At 28.9% G+C, this 22486-nt stretch overlaps 3 protein-coding genes across 4 annotated transcripts; 1 reads left to right on the forward strand and 2 right to left on the reverse strand.

Moving 5' to 3' along the window:
- Positions 1–597: 597 nt before the first annotated feature.
- On the reverse strand, positions 598–4882 carry LOC145182055 (potassium voltage-gated channel subfamily A member 1-like). Its single transcript, XM_080057298.2, has 2 exons — positions 3904–4882; positions 598–2021 (listed from the first exon to the last, which is right to left on the reverse strand). The coding sequence occupies exon 2, from the start codon at positions 2002–2004 to the stop codon at positions 646–648; it is 1359 nt and encodes a 452-aa protein (XP_079913424.2). The 5' UTR covers positions 2005–2021; positions 3904–4882; the 3' UTR covers positions 598–645.
- Positions 4883–6265: 1383 nt separating this feature from the next.
- On the forward strand, positions 6266–11711 carry LOC145181653 (counting factor associated protein D-like). Of its 2 annotated transcripts, none has more exons than XM_080056790.2 (10): positions 6266–6716; positions 7335–7571; positions 7948–8123; positions 8448–8691; positions 9007–9295; positions 9566–9768; positions 10057–10148; positions 10607–10768; positions 10879–11068; positions 11250–11711. In XM_080056790.2, the coding sequence occupies exons 1-10, from the start codon at positions 6617–6619 to the stop codon at positions 11435–11437; spliced, it is 1881 nt and encodes a 626-aa protein (XP_079912916.2). In that variant the 5' UTR covers positions 6266–6616; the 3' UTR covers positions 11438–11711. The 2 variants fall into 2 exon arrangements, with proteins under 2 accessions (XP_079912916.2, XP_079912915.2); XM_080056789.2 differs by having other exon boundaries at positions 6420–6716; positions 7332–7571.
- A 385-nt stretch (positions 11712–12096) lies between these two features.
- On the reverse strand, positions 12097–19116 carry LOC145181090 (ATP-dependent RNA helicase DDX24-like). The gene is made up of 3 exons (XM_090099659.1): positions 18426–19116; positions 16804–16959; positions 12097–14145 (listed from the first exon to the last, which is right to left on the reverse strand). The coding sequence occupies exons 1-3, from the start codon at positions 19015–19017 to the stop codon at positions 12746–12748; spliced, it is 2148 nt and encodes a 715-aa protein (XP_089955785.1). The 5' UTR covers positions 19018–19116; the 3' UTR covers positions 12097–12745.
- Between the last annotated feature and the right edge of the window lie 3370 nt (positions 19117–22486).

The following is a 22486-nucleotide window of genomic DNA, read 5'->3' on the forward strand; positions in this document are numbered from 1 at the left end:
AAAAGGGATTTGATGAAATTTGCAAAAAAACAAAAGGACAACAAAATGTGCAACGTTAAAATTTTAATCATTAAAAAAAAACTTGATACAACGTAAAAAAATGATAACAAATTATAATAAAGTTTTTATTTGGCGAGTTTTAAGGAAGCATATCAAAGAGATTTTAAGCAAATTTTACTTTAGTTTGAAATTATATGTATATATGAAATAATTACTGTAAGTAAGCATTGGTTGTTAGTAATCATGCATTCTGTAGTCTCTATATACCTTATTTATATAAGTTTTTTATAAATTTTATAATTATATGCTATATACAGTATGTATTATAATTATATGCTATGTACAGTAGGTGTTATGTATACGTGTTAAATATAATTTCATGTTTATATGCTATATAAAGTTAATGTTATATATGTATGCTGTTTATGTATAATATATATGTGTGTGTGTGTAGTTGTGTAATGTATTATATGTAATGTATATATATATATATATATATATATATATATATATATATATATATATATATATATATATATATATATATATATATATATATATATATATATATATATATGTATATATATATATATATATATATATAGTATTGAATTCATTGTACTTGTCATGGTACTTAAAAACATTTTATATGTCTTCGTACCCTTCAAGAAGGGAGTTGTTTTTTTTCAATAATTCTGCTGTATGACTTTTCTTTTTTGCTGTTTCATAATTAATGCAATCTCTTTTATAAAAGAACTCGAAGTTTGATACAATAACTGGTACAGGTAGAGCAATCATCAGGACTCCCACTATTGCGCACATACTCCCAAGCAGCTTCCCTATTAATGTTTTAGGTACTTTATCTCCATATCCTACAGTAGTCATAGTAACCAGGCTAAACCAGAATGTATCTGGTATACTTTGGAATTGATCGTTATGGCCTTGCTCAGCATAAAAAATTGCGCTAGAAAATAAAATTATTCCCAGAACAAGAAAAAAACAAAGCATTCCCAACTCGCTTAAACTTGCTTTTAAAGTATATCCAAGGATTCTCAAACCAAGTGAATGCCTGGATAACTTAAATATTCTAAAGGCTCTCACAAGCCTGACAACACGTAATACCGAAAGCGGCGCAGTATTGAACGCATCAAAAGATAATGTGATAAAGTACGGTAAAATTGCTAAAAGATCAATAAAGTTTAAAATTGATTTTAAAAACTTCCACGGACAAGGTGAAGATATAAGTCGCATAATATATTCAAAAGTGAACCACGCAATACAGCTTAACTCAAATGTAAACCAAGGTTCCCGAAAACGGTTTTCACTTCCCATGTTTGATTTAAGGTCAGTTCTGTTAGAATTCGTTGCAAGTGCAGGCAATGTTTCTAAGCAAAAAAGACATATTGACAATGTTATGACGAATACTGACCAAATAGACAAGAATCTTGCTGCCAAACTTGTCTCTGGATATTCAAAAAGATTCCACAGTTTCTGTTGCCATTTTCGTTTTGGCTCTTCTCGTTTCCTATCATGAATATATCCTTCATCTTCTTGAAGTTTAAAAAATACCTCCTCACCAAGCTCAAAAAATGAAACTTCTTGTGCAAACAATGACATCGGAATATTTCGAGGGCGGATTAAAACTCCACCACTTTGATAATAAAATAAAATGGCTTCAAAGGCATGCCGATTACGGTCAAAAAAGTAGCTGTCACGTGATCTTATATAATATTGCTCTCGCTTCGCTCGGTCTCCAAGAAGTGTGTTCGGAAATCTCATTAGTGTACGTTCTAATGTCTCGTAAAACATACCGCAGACATTGATTTTTACAAACTCAGGTTCATTAATTATACTACGGGTACATTCAACGGGTCCCAAGCTTAAAGTCGAATTTTCAGATTTTAAATTGCCGTTAACAATAAATTCTACCTTATTTGTTATTCGCGGGATGTTGGCTGCAAGCTCTTGCTTACTAGAAATCCGCGGGATATTTGCCGTGAGCATTTTTGAAATTGACAGATCTTAAAAAATGTACAAAAAAACAGTATATTAGAAATAAAGTATAGTTTGAAACTAAATCTAGTGCTTTTGAGAATTAAATACTAAGCTATCAAGTCATTACAGAAATAAAGTTATTATAACTTATGTTTTAAGAAAATATCTGATGAATAAGATTTATTTTATTTTGTTTTTTGAATTGAATTCTATAGACTAATGATATTTTAGACTGACCGCCATTTTAAATTTTTCAGCCGCTATGCATTAATTACACTTACAAACTCAATCTGCGAGCAGCTGTGGAAAAACATAGTTGTTTTGAAAGTTCAAATATAAATATAAAAAAAATCTTTTAAATGAATTTCTATTTTAGTCGAAAACTATGGTATCCTTAAATTGTCAGAAAATCTTTCGCTTCTTTTCAAAAAATTGTAATGTGTTAAAAGTTTTTTTTATTCTATTTTTAAAGGAAGAAGAAGTAGAAAGAAAAATGTAAAAAAAGATTCCTTTTCTGTTACAAATACTAGATCAGGTTAAAAAGTATTTAATTTAGCTACAAGACCTCTTCTTTTCTTATTTAATTTGTTTAAGTTTTATTTTCTGAAAGTATTAACTTTATTTAATTTCGAACTTAAATGGCGTAATAAGATACTTAAATTTCAAGTGACTTTTTTTTTAAAGGCTAATAGGAGCTATCGAATTTTCTGCAGCTTGTGCAAATAAATCATTTTTGCTTTGGAATCGTATTAATAGAAAATCTTTCTTGTTAATCCAAAGGTTTGTTAAATGCCACAAAAGGTTTATGTTTTTTGGAAGACTTAGAAAGCTTCTTCAGCTAAGAAACTGAATAAATTGTAACGATGTCATTTTATTTCAGAGATTTAATTTTTTAAGATATTTAAACATTAAACGCGTGTGGAATGCGTGTGGGTAACATTAAACGCGGGTGGGTGATATTTTTTTGCAGAGGAAACGAACAATAGGGGAATCGCGCCACTTTATGACATCAGTTTATTTTTATATCTACGCTTTTTTGAAAACTTTTTTTCTAAAAACAGATATCTATTAACTTGAAAAAATATTGTATAAAATTTAGCGACTTCTCAGGAGGCCTTTTTTACAAGATCCAAAAAAACTCATACTGGCTTGAGATTTCAAATCGGTATGAAACATAACTAAGTTAAAATGAAAATTCATTAATTTTTTTTTTTTCTTTCTTTTTTTTGTGTGACGTGACACTTTGGTTTAATTATATTTGGGCTCATATTATTCAATGCTCATCTCATAAATTTTCTTTTTTTTTAAAGATTTTAATTGGTTTAAGATCTTTGTTCAACTCAAATGATTGAGGTTAAAAATCTCATATAACGAAGTCTTGTTTAATTCCCTTACGCTCTGGTGAGCATTCCTTTTTTTAAGGATTTCTTGTTCAGTGGAACCTTTTATTAGGCATTTCTACTATCGATAAAATAACTTATTAAATCTGAATTTCTTTATTTTATGTTAAACAATTTGCTTTTGTTGATGAAGTTATTCTCTTTGTTAAAATCATGAAGTTATTCTCTTTGTTAAAAGGACGAGACAAAAGATCACATATTTATACAAATACGTGACCTTTTGTCCCTAATTTCAAAGGCATATTCTCCGTTTGTTTTTTTATTGTTTTTTTCCCCAAGTTTTTAAAGTATGCAGTTGTTACCACTGAATATTGGTTATCCTACAAATGTTAAAACCGATGAAAAAATATTTTTAAAATTTGTTTTTTTCACTTAGTATACAAGAGCCTTTCAGTTGAGTTTTAATATTTTTTATGAACCAGCAACATTTTTGTTTGTTTATTATAATAATTTTGTGAGTGTGATTATTTGAAAAAGTCAGGTAATCAGGAAAAATCAGTTTAAATACCTGATTTGTTTTTCCTTCTTTACACTTGTAAGCTATCTGTTCATCATTTCTTTGTTCATCTACTTTGTGATAAATTATATGCGAAAAAATAAAATAAGGTACCGCATTCAAAATTTATGAGTTGGAGAACTTCCGTAAAAATTTTGCTGAGTTTTTTCTGGCTCTTTTGTTATAAAATATTTATGCTGTATGGTTTCTATTACACGACCAATTAGTGTACAACTTCTAAATACAAAAGAGTTTTGCAAAAATAGAGTTTTCCATGGAATTTTTCTTAATGCACGAGGCTAAGCAAACTTACCTAAAAAGAATACCTCGGTTACATTAGAGGAGGTTTTTATGAGTTTCTAAGAAACCTCCTCACTTTCATATAAATTTGAGGAACTCACAACGAAGAAAAAGACGAGTTTACGAAATACAATGTTTAACAATTGGCTTTTTGCAGATAATAAAGACTTTTTTAGGCTAAATAAATTTTGCCAAGATTTTGAATTTGATAGGTTAATCGCGGACTTTTAAAAAATAAAAATATTTTTCAAAGAAATAGTTACTTTTAAGTTTTTATTCCACTAGAATTTGCTGCCAGGACCTTTTATTTCTTTGTAAAAGGTAATTTTTATAAATTTTAAATTTTCATAAATCTTTTAAATAAACTTGTATATTTTCTTACAAGTTTAAAAAAGTTATCAATTATTAAGTCTTAACAAATTTTTCGAGAGATAAAATGTTAAAATAAACAACGGGTTTCACCCGTTCGGAGCTTTTGTATTTAGAAAATAGATGTGGAGCTCATGTTCCGAATCTTTTATCGGATGCATCGAAAATTCCGAATCATTTATCGGATGCATCGAAACAGGAAACGTTAGCTCCAAGAGTTTAATATGCGCTTAACGTGTAAATTAATGGATATTATTATATTTAATTTTCTGTTTTTTTTTATTTTATTTTTAATGACAAGTTCATAACAACTCTTAAAAACTTTATTCTTTTTAAAAAATATATCAAAATGGAAATATAATGATATTTAAATTATTTACAAATCATTATAAGTTCTCCTGTAATATATATATATATATATATATATATATATATATATATATATATATATATATATATATATATATATATATATATATATATATGATATTAGTTTCATGTAATTGTGTTCATTTTGTTCATTTTCGGAAAGTGTTTTTGAAATATTAGGTTTTTTATTTCTTATATGAAATACTTACATCTATTTATTTTCTATATCTATAAAAGTCTTTCATTCATATAATTTGATTTATTGAATTAAATGTTATTCGAAAACTAAAACTAAAGCCTTGATTTGTGTAATTAAAGTAATACATGATTTATAAAGCAACACACAGATTTTGTGCTAACATTAAAGTTTATCTTTGAGAATCTTTGAGTAGTGCAAGTTTCTCAAAGATAAAATTAGTAGTTTGCAATTCTTAAAGATTTATACTGTGACTTTCAGCAGAAGAAAGTAACTCTACCCAAGAATTGCTGTCAACTACTATTATGGTTTTCAAATGAAACAGAACTTTGAAATTTTTTGAGAACTGAGTTGCAGAATATTTCATTAAAATAATCGAATAACATTCACAACTTTTAATGAAAATTTCAATATAATTGGAACTGTCGAAATAATCAGTCACAGTTACAAATAAGATTATTATCACGTAGCAAAGAGTGCTCTGGGAAAACAATGATGTTATGAACACGTGTTTCTCAAGGGTTTTTCTTTGTTACTTAAACGTATTATGCTTGTTGTGGCTTCCAAAAGCAGAAATTACAAATTTACAAATAAAACCTTAAGCTTAAATATTTTAATCTTAAATGAAAAAGTTGTTTTTATGATAAACATTTTTTTGAGTGGAAAAGTTTTTAAATGAAAAAAAACATGATTGCTTAATATATTTATAATGCCCACAAAAACATTGACAAAAAATATATACATAAGTAAATATAATTCATAATACATAAGCTCACTATTCAGCATAACACTCCAGTTTGCTTCGCTAATATATTCTTATTAAGTAACTAAGATTGCTGTAATAATAATTCCTCCAAAAAAATGAATATATCAACATAGCGCAATAAAGTAATATGTGAGTAGGAATCTGTGTATGCATGCTTGTGATGTAACGCCCACATTAGTGCATAGCTTTGTATGTGTGGTTTACAATGTGTAAGAACAAGAAACTCCCATTCTCAGTCTTTTTTTTGTTTTTACACATTACAAATGCAAAATTTATTGTATATTAAATAATACATGTTTTTAAATTCTTTTTTTTAAAGCTTTTTAAAAACGAGTTGAATTTATTTATAATTTCAGGGGATTGTAAAACAGTATGCAAATTTCAAACTCGTTTTGCCATATCAAGTTTGTTAATAAAAATTTCCAGGGGCTGGAAGTGAACTATAAATATTAGGCTTTTGCCAGTTTTCCGATATTACTATTTGAAAAATTTATTTCAATATCATGTATCAAGTGCGCTTGTTGCGCTGCACTTAATCAAGCGTTTCATTACTGAAAACTTATCTAGCTGCGTGCATTATGGCGGATTTTGGATCTTTTATAAACAGAAACATTTAACACAACAAAATTGCTTTATATATCCTTTATGATTTACTATTTGTAAATTTCTTTTACTACTCTTATAAAATCTTTGCAAATATTTGATGGGATACCGCAAAAACTTATATGACTAATGAAGAGAAAGATAATGTGGAAGAAGCGAAAAAGAATTTTGCACTTAACTCATCTTTCTTTTGTCGCTGTCTGATGTTACTGCTCTCGACCGGTAAGTACTCAAGAAGTTTCGTTGAGCAAGTTGGTTTCAGTTTTAAAGTTCAAACTTTCTTGAAAAAGCTATTCCTAACACCATTACATCATTTACACTAAGAATCCTTAGAACCCTGTAATTTGTTGGTTTTAAATAATAATTATTTTTTGGCCTTAAACATGCCAATAAAATAATAAAAAATCTAAAACGTCATCAAAATGCTTACAGCGTTTTGTCATGCTTTGATAAACACGAGCACATTTTTTCCTTTTAAATTCACAACATCCCGCCAAACAACAATAAGACCAATAAAACCAAATATAACTCTTGAATAATTAACAACTGGGGTGCCTCCAAAAATTATGAAAAAATATTTGTCTGCATATTCATCGTTTGAAATAAGACTGAAATCAGACCTTAGCATAAAAAACTCATAAAACAAAAAAAAAAAAGCAAAAAAAAGCAAGAACTTTTTTTTTTAAGTTACTTTATTCCTTTTAACTAAATTCTCTAAACTTATACAAATGCATTTTTGTGTCAGATACTTATTAAAATTGGATGAAAAGTCCCGAATTGTAAAGTAAGTTTCTGGCAAATAACAATATGTTCAAGTTTTGGTTTTCTTTCTCTAAGCAGGAGTAGTACTTGTTGGGCAATATCAATTAGCAGGTTCCATACTCTTTGAGCATCATAAATTTGTGAACAAGCACCGTCGCGAACTTAACGATGATGTTGAGTTTAAGCCAAAACTATCGTTTCCGAAAAACTACCACACGACGGGGGTACTAAAATTACCTTACGGGGGCATTGAAGAGCCGTTTGAAGCCTGGTATTCTGGAGTTAACAAAATGAGCAGAATAGATTATTATGGAGGTATTACTACATTGTGATAAGTAGAAAAACTTGTTGGTCCTGATGTTTTATTGTAAATAAAAAAGTTGTTGTTTTATGATCCAACAGTTTATAACTTAATTTTTCCAGAACATGAAAAATCGTTGAGTTAAAAAAATTGAAAAATGTGACAATGGTTTTTTTTTTTTTTTAAGATAAGTTAAGAAACTAAAAATATTATTTTCGAAACAACGGACATAATTTTTTAAACTCTCTATTTAAGTAAACTAAAGAAAATGTAATGATTTGATAATTTTTGCTTTTAATATGTCAACTGTGATAAAAAGTACTCACATGGTTACTATATACAGAAAAAAAAAATTGTATTACGTCAGAAAACTACTTTTATCCATATTAGGAATGGATCGCACATATCAACGTGAAGATATAGGAGAATTTGGATTTGCTGCTAAAGTTGTTCCCGAGTACTCGGAGAAGCTTCATAAAACGTTTAAAGGATGTTTACATCATGTTGGGACTAAGAAATTTCCGATTAAAGCCCAAAGTATGGTGCCATCTCCAAAGTTATTTAAGGTTTTAGATTTAATTGTTTAATAAAAATTTTTGGAACGAATAATTACAGTAGAAAATTTAGTTGTACAATAGGATTTTAGCCTGAATAATGCCCTCTTTATAGAAAATGCGTTAAGTGAAAATATGTTATGTTACTTATTACAAGTATATTTTTACAAACTAACTAAATAACGATGAAAAGTAATCTAATTAGAAATAAAAATATCAAGAAGAAGTAAATCATCAAAAATTTTTAAAAAAAAGGAAAGGAGAAAAAGAAAAAAAAAAAAAAAAAGAGGAAAAAAAAAAAAATCAAAAAAAAAATTTAAAGAGGTGTTTTTTTAGTTTAAAGGGGAATTCAGACTTAACGACAGTATGCCATGTTGGAAATGGGAACACACATTTACCATTCTAACGAAAGTAAATTCATACACCTTGTACACAACCAGAAGTGTTGCTCCTAAACCGCTGCTTTATGAGATGATGGGGTATGACACTTTGCTCACATCGTACTATGACAAGTACATACTCGTCTACAACTCTTTCATGGAATGGAATTTCGACTTTGAGTGCTTTGAAATCCCAACAGGTATTTTGTAATAATCGTATTTTAATAGTCATTCGTTTTTATTCTTTGAAGCTTGAACTCACAGTAGCATAAAGTTTTCAATTAAGCTCCAAATAAAAAAAATATTTCCCAATAATAATATTTTTTATAAAAGTGAAGAAATTTATTTGAATGAACTAAGTTATTTTACATTACAAGCTATAAGTTGATACTACTTTGTATAAGTTGATAATACTTTGTATAAGTTGATAATACTACTTTGTATTGCATTACAACTATTAGTCAATTATGTTATCTTTTTATTGCATTAAAGTATATTAGTTAATTTGCTTTTAGAACTCCATTGTTTTGAGATAGAAAGTACAGACGCAAAAGAAACTAGTGTATCTTCTTTTAACCCTATGTACGAATTCATCTCAAACCATCAAAACGAGCCTCAGGAACAGGCAAACTATTCAAACTACAATTTATCGAGTTTAAAAACAGAAGACTCGAAAATGCAAAAAAAACATTTTGAGTTTGTTATCGAAACATTGTTCGACCAGTTTAAGGATAGTTTTAGCAAGGATTATATAGATCATGCAGAACACGTGAAAAGAAAAGATATATTTAGACATAATATGAGGTAAAAGATTTATGTTGCTGTATTCTCTGTTCTGTGGAACTATTTGTCTATATTCTAATTTTAAAAATCTAATATCAGTATTACATTGGTATTGGAATTATTACATTGGTATTGGAATTATTACATTGGTATTGGAATTATTACATTGGTATTGGAATTATTACATTGGTATTGGAATTATTACATTGGTATTATTATCACCCCTTTAATTTAACTTTTATGATCTTCTTCTTGCGGCATCAAAAAAACCGAAAACGGTGTTTTATTTAGATTCATCAATGCGCTCAATCGCAAACACTTGACTTACAAACTCCATGTCAATCATTTTGCCGACATTACAGATAAAGAAATGAACCTTTACAAAGGATTGCTGAACGAATCGTATCATGATGATAAAGCAAAAAAATTTATTCCTCCCAATATCGATTTTACAATCACACCAATTCCTCTCAAACTTGATTGGAGAGAATACGGTAAGTAACATCCTTTTTTTTGTATGCTTTTATTTTTTTTTTGATTGAAATAGTAAATGTTAATATAATAATAGTAAAAAGTTTAATTATTGCATCAGTAATGTAAATATTTTATTAAATAATGTATTTAATACGAAAATAATTTAACAGTAAATAATTTATCTCAAAAATATTATTTTAAATGTATTAATAATAGAAATATTATATTAAAGTTTATACCCCATGGCAAAACACTCTCCCCCTCACTCCCTTTAAACATATTTGTTATGCTTTAAATTGTCAAAATAGGTGCAGTAACAGATGTTAGGAGCCAAGGAATATGCGGATCTTGCTACGCTTATGCAGTCACAGGAGCGATTGAAGGCGCGCTATATTTAAAAGTTTGTTAACAATTTATTCATTTGTTATACTTATATATCACACAAGAAGTGTGTTACATATAACACAAGAAGTGTTATATCATATATGATGCGTGTCTATGTATTACCCAGAATAAAAAAATTCTTTAAAGTGTATGAGTTCAATATGAATCCAAAAGAAGTTATAGAAGATAAGACTGTAATAGAATCCCAAAAGTTTATGGAATTTCTAGAGGTTTTCTAAAGAATATTAACCGGGTATGCATATACGCTCACACATATATGTGTGTATGTATGTATGTATGTATGTATGTATGTATGTATGTATGTATGTATGTATGTATGTATGTATGTATGTATGTATGTATGTATGTATGTATGTATGTATGTATGTACGTATGTATGTATGTATGTATGTATGTATGTATGTATGTATGTATGTATGTATGTATGTATGTATGTATGTATGTATGTATTAGACAGGTGATCTGGTGGACTTATCCGAACAGCAGATCATTGACTGCTCGTGGGGTTTTGGTAATAAGGGTTGTAAGGGAGGCTATCCATATCGAGCGATGCAATGGATTATGAAACATGGTGGAATTTCCACTCAAGAAAGCTACGGGAAATACCTTGCTCAAGTAATTTTGTTACAATTTTTTTATGTTTACGCTTTTATTTATGGAAAATTTTCTTTACTTGTTAATTGGTAATATGTTAACAGTATAAACTATTGACGTTCCTTTCATAGGAAGGTTATTGCCACTTTAAAAATACGACGACCGGAGCAGTGATCTCAAATTATTATAATATCAGTAGCGGGAATGTTACGGAACTAAAAATGGCGCTTGCTCTATATGGGCCAGTAACTGTTCTGATTAACACTCAACCAAGATCCTTTAAGTTTTACAATAAGGGAGTTTACTTTGATGAAGATTGCGGTGAGTTGTTATGAAATAGCTTTGTTATAACGACATCAGAGTTGTTATGAAGTGGGTTTTTTTTACAGTAGCATCAGAGCGATATTAATATTAAAAAAATACAAATTTTTAATTTGTGGTAAGACATTATTTATGGTTTTATTTTCATTAGATAATAGATTAGATTTGTTATTTTCATTAGATAATAGATTAGATCACGCAGCTTTGTTGATTGGCTACGGAGAAGAAAATGGCGAAGATTATTGGTTGATAAAAAACTCTTGGTCTCCGAGCTGGGGAAATGATGGATTTATTAAAATTTCATCACGAAACGATAATTGTGGAGTAACACAAAAAGCTGTCGTGCTTCAGGTCGGTAAGCTGGTGTAACCGCTTGTTAACTGAATGCAGTATAAGGCTGTCTAAGAAGTATTCGTGGCAAAATGTTTAAATGTTAAAAAAGTTGGCGCATGTAAAAAGTACACGCAACTTGAATTGATTATGAGCAGAAGAAAAAAAGTGTTTTTTTTATTTCAATGTAAAATGTATATCATAAAATTCTTATTTGGAAAATTTGTAAATATTTTCGTTGCTTTACTAGTAAAAAAATTTTTTTACTTCTTATTTTAATAAAAATGTGCCGATTAAATACCTGAATTAAATATGCAGATGTTTATTATGATCCGATGAGCTCCAGGCTACGGTAAGTTTTTAAGCTGGTGCGTAACCCTGTACGCAACCTTTTTGTTGAAAAGTTCTTTTCACGTTCCGACAGTGTCACTATGACGATGTCAATCCACTTTTTATGCAACCTATTTTTAATAATTTCAATAAAAATTGGAAAGGTTTCCTCGTCGCAAACTTAAACTGCTGAGCTGAAAACCATAAATTAGCAGAACTCATTTTTCGATATCATGTTTCAGGTCTACTATCTGCAATTTAGCAATAATACCAATTTAATAAGTAATACCAATTTAGTAAGTATTTCTAATTTTTAATGGAATTTACATTGAGAGTTGGACTACTTGTTAGTAAAAAAAAACAAAGACTTTGCGACTGCTCTCTTTTTTAGACTATTTAATAGAATTCTTACTTGACACTAAATATGAGTCTGGGTTAGCGCCATTCAATGCAAAAGCCAACGTTGCAAGGTTAAGAAATTAAAAGCCGAGATCAAGATCAAAGTCAAAACTAGTCTTCTTGGTCTTGAGGACTGAATCCCAGCATCGCACTCGTAGGTGGCTAAGCTTGCTTAAATATCGACGTTCTTGATTATCAACTTTTCCTTTTTAAATAACTTTCGGATTGTCTTCTCCAGGTCTGCCCTTGGTTTTTTTTTTCGCAAAAAATTCTTTAAAAAACATGAGCTTTACTCTATATACTCGAATATGTGCGTATGGCAAGCTAAAATTTATTGAAGTCTCAGCCTACGTATCCTTTAGAATCATTTTAAAAAAGCTATAATACTTAATATCTGAACGAGTCTGAGTTACAACCTCTAGATGTTTCAATCAATTTTTTTCTCTTGTTACTTCCTATGACGATTTTAAACTTTTGAAAATAAGAAAACTTTATCGCTGCTTTAACCAAATTCGTTTTTTTGCTCCAAATGGCTATTTTAAGCTTAAAAAAATGACACAATTTAACAACTTTTCGCTTCTATACATATGCATTTTTTTATTGCAACCCGTTATTGCATCATTGTAATCCAGGAACGACAAGACTACCACTTTTTGTTGGATATATCCCAGAAAATCCTTTAGGAAGCAATTGTTTATTAAGTAAACGATTTAGCTCATTCTTCATAAATTTTATGCTGTTTTTTTGCTGCTTGGTCAAAGCGTGATTATTTTCTAAATCTACAACAACGTCTATAGAACTTGCTGTCTTTCGCATCCAGTTGTTTTCGGAATTTTCTTTACGGGCTTTGTACTCCTCTTTGTCTATTTTCTTGGCAAGGTCAACTCTAACTTTGATGCCATCAAGAAAACCACGATCGATATTCAGAGAAGAGATATCCGCATTCAATTTTAAGGTTTCGGTTATTTTTTTGTAATCTCTAAAGTCTTCCGGCCCTTGTAGAATGAAGCTTAAACCGTTTTCTTTAGCACGCGCTGTACGACCAGCTCTGTGAATGTATACTTTAGGATCTTTAGGCAGCTGAAAATGGACAACATTTTGGACTTTTGGAATATCTAGACCACGAGCAGCAACGTCAGTAGCAAAAAGCAATCCGTTATCGTTGCTGATGAATCTTTCGAGACATTTTAAACGCTGCTTTTGTTGCTTACCTGCATGCAACACTATAGGTTCTAACTTCAACAATGTAAACAAAGAGCTCAATCTTTTAGCAAGAGAAATACTATTTACAAACACAATTGTTCTACCAGGGTGCGACATTAGGAAATATGTGAGATATATTTCTTTTTCTTCGTTTGTGCACATGACTTTTATTTGACGCAACATCGATGCTGTAACTTGTTTTGTGGTTAAATCGATCAGCTTCGCTTTTTCACTGAGACCTATTTTGTCAATGAGTTGCTGTAGTTGCGTTGTTTCATTCTTCTTCACAAAACGCTTGTGTTTTTCTGGTAAGGTCAAGGTGGCAGAGAATACAAACGTTTGCCTTTTGTTCTGAGTGCTATTAATAATGTTCAACAACTCCTCTAACTCTTTAAAATGTCCAAATTCTAACATTCGATCGCATTCATCAATAACTAGAAAATTAATAGATTCAAATTTATTTAAATGCGGGTCACCGTCTTTGATTAACTTATAGAGTCGACCTGGTGTTCCAATAACGATATCCGGACATTTACTTAGTAATCGCTCTTGTTTAGGTTGTGCCAAACCTCCAACAACAGCGCAACAAGATATATCAGTGTACTTAGCAATACAGTTTAGATGATTTTGTATTTGTATAGCAAGCTCTCGTGTTGGAGTCAGTATCAATGCAAACAAGGGCTTTTCTTTTTTTGTTTCATTGGCATTTTTTGGAACTAATGCATTTTTGAGAGAATTTTTGCTCGCATACTTTTCTTTGAGCACCATAATATTTTTTATAAGAGGGATTCCAAAAGCCAATGTCTTTCCTGAACCTGTAATAAACAAAACAGAACCTATAGCAAAATTTATAACTGATGAACCATATTTTAAAGTCATACTTTAGCTGAATGGAAAGAACAACTGCAAAAAAATAAACATTTTTTTTTTCCTTTGCTGTTCTTTTTATTTGCTGTATGTTTCATGTTTGTTTTTTTTAAAGTGGAAAAAAAGACGCTTATATTGTATTGGACCGAAATTTTAAAGTTAATGAATTTTTTTAAAAAAAGGTATTTCAAGTTTTGTTAAGTTTACTTTCCATCTTAGATAAAAAAAAAAAAAAAGTAGAGAAAAAAGGTCTACAATTAGTTAAGAACACAAAAATGCACTTGTGCTTTTAACGTATCTGTACACTTGAACATGATAAATTTATGTTCTTAATCTCTGTACTCAAACACAATGATACACTTGTGTTCTTAACATATCTCTACGCTTGAACACAATCATAACATGAAAAGCAATTAAGTTATTATTAATTTCTTTGCACAAAAGAGGCTAGCTGATTCAGTACATCACTGAGACCTATGTTAGTTGTGCTTTCCCCATTGTTAAAAAGTAATTGGACGTCTAACTAAGCTAGTTAATACAAACGGTCTTAAGGGAGAGAGAGAGCACATGTAAGAATTATTAAATTTAGTCTGCCATCAAATATTTACTTTGAAACCTCTGATAGAAGTTTTCCACCAACCTAGTGCATTAGTAATCATTGGGAAAGTCCAACAGAAAGTGAATTTTCAGGGATAAACATCAGCCAAGTTTGTTATATAAATTAAGTAAATTCTGATTGCCATCAGCATATACAACTGACTTGTGCTCATAACAGATCCACTTAAAAACCTTTCTTGCATTTAGTTATAATGCATCAAGACTTTTCGAATATCCTTAATTTTGTATTATTTGACTTATATGAAGCCCAAAAAAATACCCTCTTTCAAATTAGTGGAATAGATCTTTGGAAACACAGAAAGTACTGAAAGCATTTTGTTAGACTTTTTTTCACAAAGCTTTTAATCAAACCAAGCTTGACATGTAAAAGGGGAAATAAAATGTTAGCTGCCTTCACTAATGGACTGAATTCCACTTAACTTCTTCTGGATTAGTTGATTGTTCTAAAAGCCAATCACAAGTCACATAATGATCATCACCAATTTACTGTCCCAGAAGAAAATTTTGTAAATCCACATTGAAATACCAATTTAAAAAAACAGCAATTTTAAGATCTTTAAATCTATCACTGGTTAGCGTCATACTTGATAGCCTGAGGTAGTACTAGCATATTATCAAAAGTCTCCTTTAGATGAACAATAAGTGCTGTTAAAATAGATAGCTTTGAATTGCCATTATGTAAAAGAACTACATAACTCTGATGTTGCATAGACCTGTGAAATGCCTCTTAAATAACTTCAATATCAATGCAAACTAGAAAAGGAGGCTATCTATAATAGAGAATCTGATAAGATTCATATTTTGTTTATGATAAATACATACTAGGACATCTTTCTGTAGCAAGTGTTAACCTTTTTATTGAGAAGCAAGAACTTCCACTTTATTCTCAAGCTCTTCTTAGCTCAATGGCTCCATCATTAAAAATGTAGTCTTTTGAAAGTTCTTTTCTCTGTCCCAAATAGTTCTATCTCCATCTTAATTTGTACAGACTTAATTCCATCTTTCGGAGGAACAAGATAAAATGTATCTTGCACAGACTTCTTTCCATCTTAACTGGAAATTTATCATCATGTACTACTGGCCTAAGAGCTGATTGTATATTAGAATAATGATCCATAATATTAGCTGGGCAGAAATAGCAATTGTTGTGGTGATTTACTGGTTCTCTCCATATCAGCAGAAAATAGACAGACATTGATGCTTTCCTTTAATTCCACCAGTCAAGCTGAAAGCTTGGGCACAAAGTACTGATAATGTGAGGTACCCAAGTTTCATTTTGTTTACATAAAAATACAACAGATATATTTTACATAGATCAATGTAATGGGCTTTAACTATGATAAAATTGTAAATAAGCCACAATTATAGCAGAAAATATTCGACTGATATGTTTTTTAAACAACCAATCATTATATATAAAGATCTTTAACAATCAATAGGAATAATATATTAATATCTGAACAGAAAACAGTATTATTATTATATTAAGTTTATTAAATTACATATAAAACCAAAATTCTACAAAATTATAGATAGCTTATCTCAGAAACTAGATATGTTAGAAGAAACTAAAAAAATGCCATCTAGTTCACCTATTCAGGTTGCTGATGAAAAAAGCTTGTTATAAGCAATAAAATTGATAAAATCTTGTACAAGAGTATTTATGCATATTGTTACAAATTCTTTATGCACACAAAAAAACTTAAATTAATTTAAAATACAAACCTTTCATGAATTAAAGTAAGATGCTGTCTTAACAAACCAAAACAGAAATGTTATTGGGATGTTGTGATTTTAGAAATAACCTAATTTTATAATAGAATGTTGGGTATACATTATTTTACAAAATAATTTTCACAAAAACAAGATAAGAAAAACCTCTTTGTATTAAGTAGCCCCTGTATCAACTAGTCTGGTTACCCTTACCATGAAAACAAAACAATAACTGTTAATAAATCAAACATAATTGCAATATAATAAACAAAAACCTGTTTCAGCAGCTCCTATGATATCCTTTTGATAAAAAATGGCATGTGGCAAAGTTTCTTTCTGTATTGGTGTTGGACTGAAAAACTTTATTTCACTTAAGGCTTTTAAAATTTCAGTTGGTACTCCTAGACCAAACCAATCACTTACATCTCCTCCTTAAGAACAAAAACAACAACAAACATAATATTTTATATTTGGTATTACGTGGTAGTTCCTAATTAGATTTGTAACTCACTACTTAAGATTTTTCTGGAAATTTATACCATGTGTTCATAAGGTAAGTAAATCAAAAGTTTCAGTTATCTTTACTGGTTAAAAAACTACAGGAAATTAAAGTGTCCAAAAGATTTCATGTGTTTTAAAGAAAAAAGTGTGATTTCATTGAATAAGATATGAATTTCTGAAGAAATGATTGCCCAAAAATATTAAATTAAGTAAGTTGGTTAGTTTTGTATGGCTGAACTTATGTAAAACAATTTTAAAATATAAAAAACACTCCACAAAGGTCAAACTAATATAGTCAAAAGGCCAAGTAATCTATAAATTTAACTTTACAAAAAGAGTATGGAGCTAATAATGAGAAAGAAATCTCGTTAATTGATAAAAGAGATAAAAATAAATAAAATTTATTTTTTCTTGCCATGGCTTTGAAGTAATTTTAAAACAAGTAGACTTTTTTCATACGCTGTCAACCAATGAGCCTACATGATTTATTAGTAATTTGCTTTATCAAACTTACAAGTCAACATTGCACTTCATAATAAAAATTGTGTGCCATGGATTAAATATTTAGTCTTTAAATAATAGCTTGATTCAACTTTTGGCTAAATTTGCAATCGGTTATTTGCAACCAGTCAAATGAAACTCAGATTTCTTCAAGAGAAAGTCATAGTTGACAACATAAAAAATTAATCTGCTTACTATGTAGCCAACTATCAGCTTTGCAGTTTTATTATGTCATTTTTTAAATCCTCAGCACTTTATTCTGGTGAGCAGTAAATCCATTCAATTAATGAAATCAATCCTGCTGCACTTTAAATGTAAACTTGGAAACTTTTCAAACTTTAAATTCTGAATGTTTTCACTCAAAGATTTATATATAATTTCTTTAAAGTAAACTGTTTTGCATATTAATTTGTTGCGAGATTCATTAGAATAATAAAAATTAGCAATTTTCCATCATTCTGTTAAGTTAAGAAATCAATTTTTCAATTAAGAAATGTTTTACTTCAATTGTATCCAAAGCAAAAGAATTGATTGTAATATACTTGGATATGCTTTAGTTGAATTGCAAGATTCCCTGGTATATAATTGATTAATTGAAAAATTGAAATGCAGATGATTGCATATTATTACAATTTACTTGGAACTAATTGAAAATACAATTTTTAAATTTTCTAGTTTTTTAATCTAAATGTAATATAAATCTTACAAAGCAAACAAATTTTTTCTTTTCTTTTAACTTTAGAACTCTTTTAACAACCACACCAAAAATGTTGGTATTCATCAACAGACATTTTCTCAGAAACTACATTTTTGAAAATCTGAGGCAGTGAGTAAAATGATCTAGATGACATTCAATACTATTTACAATAACAAACAAATCAAATAAAAAAAAGACCTTCTAAAGGAGTCTCCTTTTCATCCTTGTTATCATCTACACTAGATACTTTAGGAATGTTTTCCACTTTCCCATTTGCATTTTCTAGCAATATTTCACCTGCTTTTTGTCTACTTTTCATTTCCTTTGCAAGTTTTCTGCGTTCTTTAAGTTTCCGCTTGAAAGAAAGTTTCTGTTTTAATTTACGTTTTTCCTTCTTTGAAAGTTTAGGTGAGGCTTCTTTTGGCAAGTCTTCCAACTCTAGTATTGAGACATTATTGTCCTTATATTGTTCATTATAAGTCTTTTTACCTTTCTCTTTTTTACCTCCTTGTTTATCAAAATTAAAAGTATCAGAAACTTCATTTGTTGATTTTTCTTCTTTTAAACAAGATTCAGTATTAACTAACTTTTTCTTTTTCTTTTGCCCAGAAACTAAAGCTTTAATATCTTCTTCATTATAGTCTGTTAACTCGTCCAATCCCATGAATCCATCAAATGAAAAACTCTCTTGAATTTCATTGATAATATCAGCTGTTTTCCATTTCTTTGAACTAGCACATCTGTCTGGTGAAACACGACTCTTCTTTCGTTTTCTTTGTATTATAGACATCTTGTTAAATAATAAATTAGAAAACTAAATGCAAATTTTAGTTGAATATGCATTTTTAGTTAAAAAACAATTCCAAACAACATCTGAATAATCTGTTTATACTTTAAGAAAATCATAATAGTCATTATAATTATATAGAGAATTTATAATATTATAGAAATTCATACATTATATTACCAATCATAGTCAAATACAGACAAAGTAGAATACCATTTTGTAAATTATAGGTCTACTTTCAATTTTACACCACATGTTTCATTTAACTTTTTTTTCTATTAGTGTTTTTCACTTAATCTTGTGTCATGTACAGAACTTTATGTATGTTTAACTTTCTTTGAGGAAACTATGAAAACAATTATAATTGAAAACAATTAAGTGTTTTTTAAGATGCTTTTGCAATTCTTCACTTTTTATTTCAAACACCTCTTTTAATGAAAAATTGGTTATAATTTTAATTACTGATCAAAACAATGTGATCAAGATTGTGGTTTAAATTTTAAGTTTTCATTTAAAAACTAATTGGATTTATGATTCCTTTTTGAAGTTTCATTATTTATTGACAAATGACAATAAAAATCAAAATACTTAAAATTAAATACTTTAAAGGAAATTGGTCTTAAAATAGATCTAATCATTTAAAAATGGCAACAAAAGAAGGGTGGGTTGGTGTCTACAAAAGTGCACTAATACCACACACACAGATATATATATATATATATATATATATATATATATATATATATATATATATATATATATATATATATATATATATATATATATACAAAACAAATAAACAAACAAACAAACATTGGCCAGCACGTTTACCCAACTAGAACCCTTTTAAAAGTTTATAGGGAACGTTGGCACAAGCTTCGCATGGTAATTCTAGACAGTATAAGACACTAAAAAAGCTTAAATCATATAACCAGCAAGTATGGATTAATATTTCGAAGGTTTATTTGGAAAATCTTGTAAAAAGTTTGAAAACCGAATCATCAAATTTAGTGTATTAGGTTGTAGTGCACTTTGCTAAAATCTTTATTAATAAAAAATCATTATTAAATAGAAAAATTATAAAGGCTTGCTTTTGAAGGAGTCACAGAGGCTTGAGATGTTTTTTGACACATTTATAACTTACATGTAAAAAATTAATTTTGACACAGCCAGTCTACAGTCCAATACTGCGCCGTTTAATTATAGCTCTCTTTCGTTTAATAGGTTTGTTGAGAAGTCGCTGACTTCGCTTATGGAGAGGAAGAATTCTTAGATTCAAAACCCAGGATAGATCATTTGTAAAAGATTGAATATGAAAGTTGAAAAACTTAGAAGATAAGAAACTTACTCTGAAAGATAATTGTAGCTATTTTTTAAATACATTTTTGTAAAAAAATCCAATTTCTCGTGAGTGTTGGAAAACATTTGTAAAAACCAGCTATTAAAGAGTTTATCAAGTTTATAGTCCTCTTAATTTTAATTTAATAGTATGGGTGAATTTATGCGTGTACTTACGGAACTTGAGGCTCTTACATTTAAACGATAGTTTTATGAAACTGAGGCCTCCCATCGCACAAAGCATCTGACAAGTTATCAAATTCGTATACAAATTATCAAATATTTAATCAAATCTTTCTATCGATTTTCAAATATCCTTTACAACAGACGAAAGTAGATGTAAAACGCGGGTTTTGGCGCAAGACATCAAAATCGGTAAAACAGCCATCGGGTTCTGACACATGAAATCAAAAAAAATTAATTAAAACCCAACAATGCGTCAGAACCCGCATCATAAATTTAAAAAAAGCCTCAAAAATTTAGAAATGATCTAATTAAATTATACCATTTAAAATAATTAAATTAAAATAATAAAGTTTATCCAATTTGACATAAATAAAATCAATTTAAATATTAAAATGCTTATTGCGAGAACAAAGTATGCATGTGATCAATAAGTATCCGAATTTAAAATTTTTTTGATGCTTTGAATAGATACGTACAGGATGTGTGTGTGTGTGTGTGTGTTTATGCAGAGAGCTGAGCAATTGCGAGATCCGCTAGGTACTTAGGCACGGTCGGGAACTCATAGGAACAAAAACGTAGCGTTACTTAATTAAAAATTAATTTCTCGGTCATGCAATGATATCTTTACTCGTATTTAGATTGCAACGACGGACCAGAATGTTTAAGGAAAAAAGAAATCTAAGTGTAAATCCTGTGAATATATCATTTTTAGCATCATAAAATTAGGCTGAATTACCAAGTTCCATGTTCGTCATTATGTTATATTTTTGAACCCAAAAGTACTTCACCCTTCTTTAAATTCGCCATTTAATTATTCTCTTTAAAGAGATGAAGTCTGTTGAGAAATTTTGCTACGAATAAAAAAGTTTTTGTTTTACATAGCTTTTTTTTAGAAAATATACTTTTGAAAATAACTCGTAACTATTAAAGTATCACTGAGAAATTACTTTTTATAAAACCAGAAATCCTAAAATTTTTAACACCATTATTACACTAAATTATTCAAATCTTTAACATCATTATTATACTAGTCTGTCTGTTTAATCCGTTCTTTTCGTGGAGATTTGTTTACAAGACACGGAAGACGCTAAATGCCGTGTAGAGACTCCTCAATCGAATCGATTTGTGAAATGTAGAACTTCGGATCAAATATTTCAATTCACAACTAAAAATCTCCACCAAAAGAACTGATTAAACAGACTAGTAAGTCTGTGTAATCCGATCTTTTGGTAGAGATTTTTTGTGAACTTTATTGAAAACTATAGAATCCAAACCTTTGCTTAACCTGTAAAACTTTTTTCCGTTTTTTTATCCACAAGTTCATACAATACCACGAATAAGAACTAAGTTTTTGTGCTTATGGCATTTGTATTTACTCAAAAACCTAAACCCAAAAACCCAAGATTAAAAACCACAAAAAACCCAACTTACTGGGTTTTTGGTTTTAAGTTTTTTTATTTTTAATTTTTTCGTTTATAAATTAGTTGCCATTAACACTATAGATTAGATGCTGCTCAACAATTGTTATAATGCTAAATACCTCTACAGAATCAATAGCACTTCCTTTTTTCTGCACATATCCAAATGGCTCATAACTCTCCCGTTTTTTTAATTATGCTCTTTTTGCAATAATTACATATTACTCTACATAATTGATCACTTAATATGGTCCTTTCATTCCACTCACTCGCCTTATTCCTTTCCCCTGAATGATACTTTGGCATTTTGAATGATATGTAATCTACTTATACTTTAAATTTAACTAAAATTTTAAAATATTATCTCTATTTAAAATTATTTTTACATTTGAAGAAAATCTAATCTAATTATTAACTAAGCTATTTTAAAAGAAAACCTATAAAAATTTTATATATATATATATATATATATATATATATATATATATATATATATATATATATATATATATATATATACAGTGGGCAAA

The sequence above is a fragment of the Hydra viridissima genome, unplaced genomic scaffold (assembly GCF_058129835.1).
Source record: "Hydra viridissima isolate aposymbiotic clone 2 unplaced genomic scaffold, HvirCarnegie_v1 scaffold_10, whole genome shotgun sequence".
In the NCBI taxonomy this organism is placed as follows: domain Eukaryota; kingdom Metazoa; phylum Cnidaria; class Hydrozoa; order Anthoathecata; family Hydridae; genus Hydra; species Hydra viridissima.

Coding starts and splice junctions, on each gene's coding strand:
- LOC145182055 (XM_080057298.2), bottom strand. CDS start 2,004: ATGCTCACGGCAAATATCCCGCGGATTTCTAGTAAGCAAGAGCTTGCA.
- LOC145181653 (XM_080056789.2), top strand. CDS start 6,617: ATGACTAATGAAGAGAAAGATAATGTGGAAGAAGCGAAAAAGAATTTT. Junction 7,572..7,947: donor CAGAATAGATTATTATGGAG/GTATTACTACAT, acceptor TATCCATATTAG/GAATGGATCGCACATATCAA. Junction 10,769..10,878: donor ACGGGAAATACCTTGCTCAA/GTAATTTTGTTA, acceptor TTCCTTTCATAG/GAAGGTTATTGCCACTTTAA.
- LOC145181090 (XM_090099659.1), bottom strand. CDS start 19,017: ATGTCTATAATACAAAGAAAACGAAAGAAGAGTCGTGTTTCACCAGAC. Junction 16,960..18,425: donor AAAGGAGACTCCTTTAGAAG/GTCTTTTTTTTA, acceptor TTTGTTCTTAAG/GAGGAGATGTAAGTGATTGG. Junction 14,146..16,803: donor CATAGGAGCTGCTGAAACAG/GTTTTTGTTTAT, acceptor TGTTTATTACAG/GTTCAGGAAAGACATTGGCT.